General features: G+C 45.3%; 1 protein-coding gene and 1 long non-coding RNA gene across 2 annotated transcripts in view; both read left to right on the top strand.

The window, feature by feature from the left end:
- Positions 1–980, top strand: part of tnfsf12 (TNF superfamily member 12) — a 38,679-nt gene extending 37,699 nt beyond the window's left edge. The window contains exon 6 of the mRNA XM_084313028.1: positions 640–980. Within this exon, the coding sequence (XP_084169154.1) occupies positions 640–921 (282 nt within the window). The 3' untranslated portion in view covers positions 922–980. The remainder of the gene's footprint in view (positions 1–639) is intronic.
- A 9,466-nt stretch (positions 981–10,446) lies between these two features.
- Positions 10,447–12,184, top strand: LOC311226928. Its single transcript, XR_014619561.1, has 3 exons — positions 10,447–10,531; positions 11,902–11,971; positions 12,046–12,184. It is a non-coding gene; the product is annotated as an uncharacterized lncRNA (long non-coding RNA).
- Positions 12,185–12,703: the final 519 nt, after the last annotated feature.

Below are 12,703 nucleotides of genomic sequence, written 5' to 3'. Positions count from 1 at the left end.
GCTGCTGCTACTACTACTACTACTACTACTATACTGCTGCTGCTACTACTACTACTACTACTACTACTACTACTACTACTATACTGCTGCTACTACTACTACTACTATACTACTACTACTATACTGCTGCTACTGCTACTACTACTACTATACTGCTGCTACTACTATACTGCTGCTACTACTGCTGCTGCTGCTACTACTACTGCTATAGTTTCAAGTTCAAGTTTCTTTATTAGTTGTCGTACAAAAATACAGAATACTTTTATATGAAATGCTTCTTTCTGTTTTGCTCGATGTGTGCTAGATAAAAATAGAATAGAATAGAATAAAATAGAAAGTCAAAAGTACGTAAACAAGTGTAAACAAAAGTGTTCAATATACATATATACAATATACAATGCAGAGTAGAGAAAAAGTAACTGAGTTACAATACAATATACAGTACAATGCAGAAATGGGATGAGGTACAATTTAGGGTAAGGTGCAATGAGGTATGAGTTGTAGTGCAAATCTCTTTACCAATAAATATAAAGTGTGTTAAAGTGTATATACTGCTACTACTACTACTGCTGCTGCTGCTATACTTCCTCCACGTCTGCCCGCTGACTTCTGACCCTCCCCATCTCTCTCCGCCTGCAGGTGCTCTTCAACGAGCCCGAGTCGCAGTATGTGAAGCTGGACGTGGTGGCCCGGGGGGGCCAGCGGGGGGAGCAGAAGCTGCAGTGCATGGAGGGCTACGCCACCACGCCGGCCGCCGGGCCGCACCCCTTCCACTTCCTCAAGCCCTGCCAGGTGTCGGGCCTGCTGCGGCTGGACCGCGGGGTGGAGATCCAGGCCGTCACGGGCCCCTCCTTCAGACTCCAGGCTCTGGGGACGTCCTCGGCCTCCCCGCACGTCTTCAGCATCTTCAAGGTCAACTGAGGCGTGTTTTATTTATTTTTAAACTAACCCCGTGGAGGGTGACCCGCGCGAGCTTGAGGGTCGACTGGGCTCTTTTTTTGGGGGGGAAGGGTGGGCGAGGGGGGGGGGGGGTGGATTCATGGAGAGGGACTTTTCTTTTAAGGAGGGGTTTGGAGGACTTGGGCTTGAGTGCGATGCTGTAAAGTCAGAATTTTCTTTTTTCTTTTTTTCCTCGTCGGAGTGACTGTTTTTCAAAGAGCACATGGACGGTGCTGTGAACGTGACGACGGCCACAGTGTCGATAGGGCGTCTGGACACGTGACATCCTTCCCCTAAAAGACCTCAGATACTGTACCCCGTTAAGAGACAACTCTCGCTTTGTGGATTTTCTTTCTTCTTACGTATGGAATGTTCTCTGGACCAGCCGTGCTCTTTTGGAACGCGATGAAGACTCTGGAGTAGAACTTTAAACCTTGGCCCGACTGTGGACCCCCGGACCTTTACGAAGGCTAGCCAGGCGAGCAGACGGGATGTATACCCTTCTGTAGACAAGGGCCTCATTTATAGATGCATACTTGTTGGATCTTCACCTTGATCTGAAAGGGGTCATATTATGGAAAATGGACACACACACACACACACACACACACACACACACACACTGTCTACCTAATGTACCGCCCAGTTTGTAAAGTTCTTTTTTTTTCTACTCTTGGGTGTGGAGTAACCATGCAGGGAAGGAAACTTCACATTTGGTTTGTTCTATAACCTACCGAGTGGGAAGAGATGCTGGAAAATAAAGAATTTAAATTGGACACACACACACACACACACACACACACACACACACACACACACACACACACACACACACACACACACACACACACACAGAACAATGCTCCATAGATTCAAGGAAGTAATCTAAAATTGTTGAAAAGATCCATAATATGTCCCCTTTAACACGATTCTTTGTAAAGTGTGCTCAGACAATTGATTGAACAGGCTATGGCTGAAAAAAGTTGTCCATGATTGACTGACTCACCGTGGTTTGAACACGCAGGTGTGAGTGTGGCAGCATCGTCAGTTCAGCAGGTGGCATCATCAGTTCAGCAGGTGGCATCATCAGTTCAGCAGGTGGCATCATCAGTTCAGCAGGTGGCATCATCAGATCAGCAGGTGGCATCAGGCCACAACCGAGCCACACAGACTCCTAATAGCCGACCGCATGGACAAAATGGCAGCTGTGATCGAGGCAAAACCAACCGACGTGCACGTCATGTTCACTTATCACATACTGTCGGTGTACTGGCCTGCTGAAGCTACTGTAACTGCAGCAGCTACAATCTTTTTCAAAATTGAGTTATGAGTGAAATTGAACTTCTCAATATCTGTTTTATCGTCTGATAAAGTTTCAATCTTGGTCTGTTTTAGAGAAAAGGGGTATAAAGAATTGCAGTAACTACAAAATCACTGGATAGTCATTTCCTCTGTTTCACTGTTTGCGTCGTTACCGCGGTTAGCTTCCGCAGGGCAGTGTAGCGCATTTCTGACATTTGCTAACGCCTCACTCGCTCTGCATCGTCGGAGATCTGGAGTAACTTACTATCAGTTGCTTGCGTCGGATATCAATTCCTCATCCATTTCATCGCTTTGTTTTCTTCCACGTCTTTGCGTAATGGGTTACAACCACCGTGCCTGGAGCACAGACCTCGGCGCTGCTGGAACTAAACCAGACGGCCGCTACGTGCAGCACATCGATATACGTAGAAATACTGTAGCTTCTCCCGATAAGTCAATGGAGCCTAGCTAGCACGTCGTACAGCGTCTCCGATCTCTGGACGTAAAGACATCCCTATGGATTCAACCCCCCCCCCCCCCCCCCCCCCCCCCCCCCCCCAAGGACCGCGACTGTATTTGACCAGGGACCTACCTTTCTGGTAATTTGTCCCGAAATCCCCACAAAACAGCCATGTAGTCGTCCAGGCCTCCTCCTCCTCCCTGCTTCATAACGACAAACACACTCCAAAGGTCTTGACCACTGATCTGTACTCGGCAGTCCTGCTGTATGTCCTTTGATAATCCATGACGTATCGCCTCGATTCCACCGAGACGTCCGTGGCTACGGTCCCACCGGTTTGAGAAAGCTCAACTAATGAACTTGTCTTCTTAGCGTTTTATTTGGTTTTCCACCATGTGGCTGACAGTCGCCTACTTTACACATTCCGCTGTAGTTCGTGCGTGCAATCAATCGCCGCCTCGCCTGACCTCATTGACGTTTTTCTTTTTGGTTTTTCTTCTTTATCTGATGTATATTAGCCACATTTACGAAAAAGATTGTCTTCCGCGCCTACTTAAGACGAGCGATTTATGAGTAACCATTTTATAGGAATATATATAGGCCTGCAATAAAATAACGACTTACCACATAACACTATCTTACATGGTCTCACACAACATACATCGACACACTGTTATAGTGATAGATTATTACAGTGATTATCCTGTTCCGCGGGATCCGCCGCAAATTGTACTCTGGGTGCACTCACGCACGCACACACACACACACACACACGTGCATGCACACACACACACAGTTGTTTATCATAATTAACACACATATATCCCCGTTGGCATGTATCCGGGTCCGGCTTAACTAGACTTGCCTACTCTTGTTTTAATTACAGTGCCTCAGGAATTTGAGAGCTCAGAAATAGGCATCAGTTTCTCACACAATTAACCTCCTAAACAAAATGTTCCTATTTAGCTATTTCTTTTTGTTGTTTTATTCTTTTGTTTGTTTTTTCGCAATGTGCATATACTTCACCTAAGACCTCTCGCAGGTATGCACACATCAAATCGAAGCTGGACTAAGAACTTAGGCGCTTTTTATCACGTCCGTGTTCAAGGTTTATATTGCGGTGTTCACTTTCCACCTATGCAAAGCCCTGAGATCAATTGTGACCCTCCTAATGTAAGACCTTTTTTATAGACGAGGTCCCAGATGTACTTTACTTGGCTTTACTTTGGAGAAGCAAACGCCAACCGATAGGAACCAAGCCTGGGGCTTTAAATCGAATGCCTTGTCTCTATGTCTCTTCTCTACCCTCAGATGATATATTTGGCGACACAATAACTATCACTTATAAGCCATGGTCATGAAACCATCAGGAAATTAAAAATAATATTTATGAATGCATATTGAATGATTATTAGTATTTGAGAGGTATTTTCACATCCAAAGCCACAGGGAAGGTGCATCAGGGTATAACATACGTGTGATATATAATCATGCATATGTTCCTTATTAGATGGTGCTTAAGAATAAGTGTGCAGGATTTATGTATTTTATAAAATATCAATTCACTATAATTTCATTACGCAATACAGCTAATTATTAGTAGCCATTGGAATATTGTGAACCTGAACCAAAGCCAGAGGAAATCAGTACTGATGTGTGCATCTAATGGAATGCCATGCTGTAGCAGCAGTAGTAGTAGCAGTAGCAATAGCAGTAGTAGTAGCAGCAATAGCAGTAGTAGCAGCAATAGCAGTAGTAGCAGCAATAGCAGTAGTAGTAACGGCAGCAGTAGTAGTAGTAGCAACAGTAGTGGTAGTAGTAGTAGCAGTAGTAGCAGCAGTAGTAGTAGTGTAGTAGTAGCATTAGTAGCAGTAGTAGCACTAGTAGTAGCAATAGTAGTAGTAGTAGTAGTAGTAGTAGTAGTAGTAGTAGTAGTAGTAGTGTAGTAGTAGTAGTAGTAGTAGTAGTAGTAGTAGTAGTAGTAGTAGTAGTAGTAGCAGCAGTAGAGCAGCTCCAGGTTGCACATCTTGATTGTGTCACAGATTTGATTCTTGCCTTTGTGAGGAAATACTGATTCACAAATCCTGATTGAACTTTCCCAAGATCAGAGGAATACCAGTTGTGAATCCTTTTAATTGACTGATATTCCCCTGTAAACTCTTAATTTACAGTGAACCTATGTTTAAAAAGTGGCTTATGAAGGATAATTATTCTAGTGTCATCCGATTCAAACAGCATTTTTATATGATTAGACTTGAATAGCATCAGAAATATATATTTAGATTTTTGCCAAACTGTCTTAAGACTGCATCGCATATCCCACATTCTAGCCGTCGGGCTATTGTCTGTATATATGTTATTTCTGAGGCAATAAAAGCATATCACAAGTTTATAATATTATATACTATGACGTGTTCAATATGTTAAATGTAGAATCCTGTACTCTTGGAGAGTTCACCCGAGAATCCCTGTACATTGTAATTCCTGAAGCCTATAGCAGCCGTTCCATTCTCTCGCACGCCGCTGCTTTTCCGTAATATTCCCAAACGGTGTGTATATTTCCAGCCGTTGGTTTCACTCCTACTCCTTGTTTATAAGTAGTTTTTGTGGACGGACCACATTGGTTTTCATTGCGGCACTTTACTGCAGTAAACGTGTTTTTTTTTGCAGTAAACGTGTTTTTTTTTATATGGGAGCCCAAAACATTCATTTTTCATACGACACTCGACGGATGGAAAGAAGAGAAATGTGGCATTGAAATGTAGATATTTTATCCTGTTTGATTTCCTAATCGTCTTTCTCCCCTCTCCCCCTGCGCCTCCCCCTTTCTGCACCTCACATTTCCTTTTCAGTATTGCTGAGCACACACATACACGTGAGTGCATAAGTGCACACGCATGCACACACACACACACACACACACACACACAAAAGAGGACGTTTGCCTTAATGCACCCTTCACCCACACACAAACACACACATGTGGACGTATGCACACACACACACACCCATTTGCCTAACTGCATCTCGCACACAGACACACGTGGCCCTTCGTCTTACTGCAACTCTACACCCACACAAGACGCGCACACACACACACACAAACAGCCATCTAAATTTTCACTTCCTGAATCTGAACCAAATAGCTGAAAGCCTTTGAGGAAAAACATGCCTAGCATAACCCCCTCGCACACTCCCTCCCCCAAATCCTCTTTTTCCAAAATGTCAAAGTTCATTACCGCCTCTATAAATCCTTATTCTGCACAGAGGCCTGTCCGTGAAGAAAGTCTTCCATGATAATGCCAGACTGCAGAAGTTAGTGGAGACAAATTGTTGTGTTGAGTTGTATGTAAAATGGTGATGTGTACAATGTTGGAAGTGTTTTTTCTCTCTCTCTCTCTCTCTCTCTCTCTCTCTCTCTCTCTCTCTCGCTCTCTCTCTCTCTCTCTCTCTCTCTCTCTCTCTCTCTCTCTCTCTCTCTCTCTCTCTCTCTCTCTACTCACTTCACATAAATAGTAAAAAAAAAAACGTTTTGGTATTGTTACTTCCTGGAATTTATTTTATTTTTCTTTCTTTTGTTAAAGTTTAAGAGTTCTGTTTTTGGTGCACGAAGAATGACCCATATTCGCTACAATTGCACAAGGACTGTGTATTCATTTAGTCACTTAAAAAAAGAAAATAAATTATTATCTTTCCCCCCCTTCTTTTTCCGTTTTTCTCCCATCCCAATGTTAGTCGTTATGCCAATTCCCAATCCCCTTCCTGGTTGTTGCACACTCTACCCCCTACCGTCGGTCTTTGGAGGGCGGAGACTATCACATGCTTCCTCCGACCAGGGGCGGACCTAGCACATTTGGCGTTTTAGGCGAGCTTCACCACTGTGCCCCCCCCCCCCAAAAATCAAAACATCTTAACCCTTTCACTGCCGCGCTACCAAACGGTTAACCCTTTTCACTGCGACAATAAGACCGTCAGTTGTGTGATAGTAAAGGGTTAACCCTCTGTCGTGTGGCAGTGAAAGGGTTAACGTAAGGTTATGTATATAACCAAGTTCTGTGAATGCTAGTGACGCTCAGCGTCATATTGCATATATCTCGCTTCAGCGTATATACACTGAATAATTTCAAAATGTACCTTTACATACCAACATCTGTCTGACCACACCCCCATCTGCTGCCTATATAAGCAGGGGTGGGGCCACACACTCATCTCCTTCCCAAAAAACTTCACCACAATGAAAAATCAAGGGCCGCAGTGGCGCCTAGACGCTGAGCGTCACTAGCATTCACAGAACTTGGTTATATACATAACCTTACGTTCTGTTTCATGCTAGCTTCCGCTCAGCGTCATATTGCATAACAGGAGCTGAGCGGGAGCTAGAAGCTCGACAAAATGTACCCCACTGAGGCCCCCCACAACCATCAGAACCGGGGAGGACCGAGCCGACCCTCCCTAATGGAGGGATACCCTCCCTATTGGAGGACGGGAGGGAGACGGATCCGACCGTGCGAAGAGAAACTCGAGCAACTTAACGCACAGGGTGAGCAAACCGTGGCTTGACCCCACGACTACGCACACGCACAACCCGCATGCCACCAGGGAACGAACGGAAGGAACAACCCTCGTTACTGCCCCCAAAATCACGGGGTCAAGAGCAAACTCAACCCCGTGGCAAGGCCGTAGCAGCGGAGCGCAAAGGAAGACCCAGACCCACTGAAGGGACTGGATCCCCTGGAAAAAGGGGGCCCGGAGAGGTCAATGACGCCAAGCATCAAGACCTCACCAGGCGGTCACTTAGTGACACCGCCCCCCACATCGCCAGCGTATTCGGACAGGGCCCCTCCAAGAGCGGGCCCTTCCCCCCACTAGTACGCCGCCTGGCACACTGACCCTGCAACACAGGCAGTCAGCATGGCTGTAACTCGAAGCACTCAAGAGGCTACACTACAGTGGGAGCAGGCAGCGCACCAGGGAGACGACCACCAGAAGGGGTCGGTCTCTCAATCCAGGCAGCAGGCATTTGACCCGAGCCTGGAGCACTGCGGGTGAGACAGGCGCCAAAGGGGTCAACTGAAACAGCACCCCGGCGGAAGGGGCGTATGCTGGCATTGTTGCGCACCATGACAAAGCCTCCACCAGAGAAGGCTGACACGATTGGCAGACGTCATGAACGTGCAGGGGCACACTCAACCGGGTAACCCGGGAGTTGACTCTGCTCCAACACACCAGGGAATCAACCACCCTCTTGGTACCACATGCGGTGGTTGTTCATATAACCCCTCAAGAAAAAACTCCAAAACACACCTGCGGGTATACACTGGCTATACCGCAGTACAAGTGTTTCAGTTTTCAAAAAGGGTTATTCCAGGCCTAGGGGTCGACGAAACATAACTTCGGACCGGGCCCGGCGGCTCGGGAAGCACACAGGGCTACCAGAGGAGGTCCAAAAGACCACCCCAACAGCCCCCTCTTCGCCATGCGTGAGAGAGGAGTGAAAAGAAAGGAGAACCAGCCCCTTCATGATAATGCCAGGTACAACGTGTACCCAACAAGGGTCTCCATAACGCCCAACCCTGTGACACCCGGGCCGACCCGGCATTTTTCCCCCCGAAAAAAGCACAAGTCCCTCAGGGTACCAGAACAGCAGATCTGCGTCCCCGGCGGACAATGGGTTAACTGACCTGGACCAGCGTGACCAGAACCAGTCCCGTGCCCTAACCACGCCGACATCCCCACTCCAAGAGAGGGGGTAGGTACGTGTGTCGATCTAAAACATGAAAAGAGGGCGCCACCCAGATGGTCCCATTCGTACCGCGCTCAGTGGCCCACCCCAAGGGCGTGAGACCCCTCTACCTATGTTTTGATCTATTCCGTTAACATCCCCCAGATATGAACGAGAATTCGTCAAGACAAACCTAGTAAACTGGTGCTCGGAAGAGACAAGCTCCATCCCAGTTGCCCTATAAAAACGCTGTTTTAATAACGAGCAACCAAGGCGCACCAGACTCATGCGTGATTCCTATCAGAAACACCCAGAGCCAGCACTATGTACGCGTCGAGACCCAAACACATCAATGGATAGTCTAACAAGACACCAGACATTGTTCCTCCAAGTCGCCTGGGAGAACGACAAGGAGCCGTCGTGCTTCATGTTCTTTCCTCTTTTTATTTAAAAAAGAAAGAAACACAGACTGACATGAATCCCACGTGACGCGGCTGAGGGTAAAAATTATTTTCATTTTTACATCCCACCACCCTCGCCACAGGGAGGAGACGGGAATCCCCAGAGAGATTTCCCACGCGAGCTGTATAGATTGAAAAGAAATACTGCAACATTGAGCTATGTAACACTTGGGTTAGGGCTCTCCGAGGAGGAGGCACTGAACCAATACACACTCAATAATCGAATTGAATCGAATACACACACAATAGAGCAGAACTCCTTTTTGAAGTTCTACTCACCTTGACAATCTGAGGAGGAGGCTCTGAAACTCTGAGGAGGCTCCCTCACAGGGAAGGAGAGTCCGAACTCACAGAAGGCACTTCTCCCCGAGGAGGAGCTTCGTGAGGAGGAGCTCTGACAACTCCCTGAAACAGATCCATAACATGGAACCTGAACAACTCACGGAAGTCTTACCAATAGAGACGCGCAACTTAAGCTGAGGGTTACATCGTATCCCCACAAACACAGTGACACAATATATTGTAAACAAACATGTCTGAGAGGAGGGGGGGGAAGCCCCAGGGAACCGGGGGGTCACCCCTCCTATCTTACCCTTGATACGACCAAGTTGAACAGGTACCCCTGTTAATATGTGAACATGCTGTTCATTGTCATCACAGGCTGAGAAAATATTCATTCCTCAATCACATGTCACTAAGCATAGCTTCACAGGTTTAACTAACCCTCTTAGTTGTGAGTTCACCCATGGTACAACGGTACACGGTACATGAACACACATGTTCTCATCACAACTAACCAGTTAATTTTTACACATGTAAAAAACAACGCCGATTTACTATGGAGAGAGAAGCTATACCAGTGACAAGACAATTCACACACAACACGCGTCATATCCTCAATGTATTGCAGCAACACATGTTTTGGAAACATCGTTATTACAAAACATTTAGAAGGGAAGAAAAGAAGAAGTGTTTAAAGTCCGGTCAGGACTCCTACCTTCACCCTGAGCGCAGGTCGAGAGGACTGCAACACTGGTTAACGGGACACCGAGTCGAACCCAGCATCTCCTGCGTTGGTGACGAGGGTATGTCCGCTACGCCACCCAGCCGCCGTTCTCCATGTTGACGAAGTCCTCACTGGCACTGGCACCCGGGTGTAGGGTCGACTAACATCCTCTGTCAAAGATGACGTCGTAGTCAGAGTGTTTAAAGGGGCTATGCACTGCTATTCCTAGCACTATTTGGGCAACTTTACACACTTCCTGTGAGTCTATGTAACACATCTGTAATTTTTATTCCAAAAATAATCATTGTTTTATATTTCTAATCTTGTACTCAAAACCAGCATTTTTCAGCCTCATGAAAGCAGGCTATTATTGGCTTGGCTCCACCCATACTAGCAGAATGCTTTGAGTGACAGCCACCCACCAAATAGCTCCGCCCATCTCCCCGTCATTCCATCCAGGTGAAGGTCTTAGGTTTCAGGTTTTTATTTCGACACGCAAAAACATATACCGATTTTACTAACTAATACAACATGGCTGTACATTATGTTTGGGATCCAGAGAGCGACCCACAGTATGATTCAGAAGAAGAAGAAGAAGGCGATTTGCTACAGCGAGGCTTACATTACATCGTTTCCGATTGGTAAGTTGATTGATTGCACTGTTAGTTACTGTTATCTAATGGTTGTGTACTTCTGTCGCGGCCCGTCGAAAACACACACTAACGTTAGATTGTACTGACCCCCCCCCCCCAAACAACAGCGATCGAGGCTTACATTACATCGTTTCCGATTGGTAAGTTGATTGATTGCACTGTTAGTTACTGTTATCTAATGGTTGTGTACTTCTGTCGCGGCCCGTCGAAAACACACACTAACGTTAGATTGTACTGACACCCCCCCCCCAAACAACAGCGATCGAGGCTTACATTACATCGTTTCCGATTGGTAAGTTGATTGATTGCACTGTTAGTTACTGTTATCTAATGGTTGTGTACTTCTGTCGCGGCCCGTCGAAAACACACACTAACGTTAGATTGTACTGACACTAACGGTACTTGACGATGAATTGAAATTGGGGGACCCTGATGTAAACAAGACGAAAGTCTTTCTCTGGTCTCCATCATAGCAGTTGTTGGTATTGAGCAGTACTGTAGCAATACAAATATGGTATGTCATAAATATAGAGATGTAGCAGTACTGTCTATCTATATATATGTTACGATGAATTGAAATTGGGGGACCCTGATGTAAACAAGACGAAAGTCTTTCTCTGGTCTCCATCATAGCAGTTGTTGGTATTGAGCAGTACTGTAGCAATACAAATATGGTATGTCATAAATATAGAGATGTAGCAGTACTGTCTATCTATATATATGTTACGATGAATTGAAATTGGGGGACCCTGATGTAAACAAGACGAAAGTCTTTCTCTGGTCTCCATCATAGCAGTTGTTGGTATTGAGCAGTACTGTAGCAATACAAATATGGTATGTCATAAATATAGAGATGTAGCAGTACTGTCTATCTATATATATGTTACGATGAATTGAAATTGGGGGACCCTGATGTAAACAAGACGAAAGTCTTTCTCTGGTCTCCATCATAGCAGTTGTTGGTATTGAGCAGTACTGTAGCAATACAAATATGGTATGTCATAAATATAGAGATGTAGCAGTACTGTCTATCTATATATATGTTACGATGAATTGAAATTGGGGGACCCTGATGTAAACAAGACGAAAGTCTTTCTCTGGTCTCCATCATAGCAGTTGTTGGTATTGAGCAGTACTGTAGCAATACAAATATGGTATGTCATAAATATAGAGATGTAGCAGTACTGTCTATCTATATATATGTTACGATGAATTGAAATTGGGGGACCCTGATGTAAACAAGACGAATGTCTTTCTCTGGTCTCCATCATAGCAGTTGTTGGTATTGAGCAGTACTGTATTGTAGCAATTTTGATCATTGATTGATAATTTCATTCACCCTCAAATCAATCTACTAGGTGCACGTGCGGAAATTGTGAACGGATGCCAACAGAGGCTGAGAATGTATGCTGCATGGAAGTTCCACAGGTCACACAACCTTGCATCTTGGTAGCACTGAAAACCATGCATATGGCTAACGATTTAATTTTCTATATATATAGGTCAGACGTCGAATTAACCAGGAACCAACTGGACTACTGTGCATGGTTGATCATCCGGGATTGGATCCAGTGTGCTTCAACCCCTATACCATCCAAATGGCAACTAATATCTACAAGGCAGATTTTGGCCGGATACCAGAAAGCGGAATCAATAAGTAAATAATATTTATTACAGATTTATATATTTTTTTACAGGTGTTTCTCCATCTTGCATCTCTCAGACTATACTAATCTTTCTTGCAAACACAATCTAATCCTTATTGCACATCACATATAATCAATGCTTGCTACTGTCCAATGACATGACATGACAAATGGTTATTTCCCAGCTTTTATTTAATTTTATTTGTGCATAAATATAATACTTGTTTTTCTTTAGCCGTTTCAGATATATCGCGTACAGGTGCTTTGTCGCGTGGTGTTTTGGATACTTAGGCCGCAGAGTGAGGGTAGTAATCCCTTCCTGTGTAGTGGTTCGAATCCGCACCGAATTTCCGGATGCTGATGGTGTCTATACTGGCTTCAGACCGGTACAAGATTGAAGCGTGACACATAGGCGGAAACCGCTTCTTCCATGGAAGGCCTGTCGAACTGTGCGCACAGATGTTCTGGGATGGGAATCGCCTCTACCACCTGGATATATGGTTGGGGGTCACGA

This window comes from Notolepis coatsorum (assembly GCF_963971535.1).
Source record: "Notolepis coatsorum genome assembly, chromosome: 4".
NCBI classification, from domain to species: domain Eukaryota; kingdom Metazoa; phylum Chordata; class Actinopteri; order Aulopiformes; family Paralepididae; genus Notolepis; species Notolepis coatsorum.
Note: the sequence above shows the minus strand (reverse complement) of the source record. Positions and strands in the feature narration are given on the sequence as shown.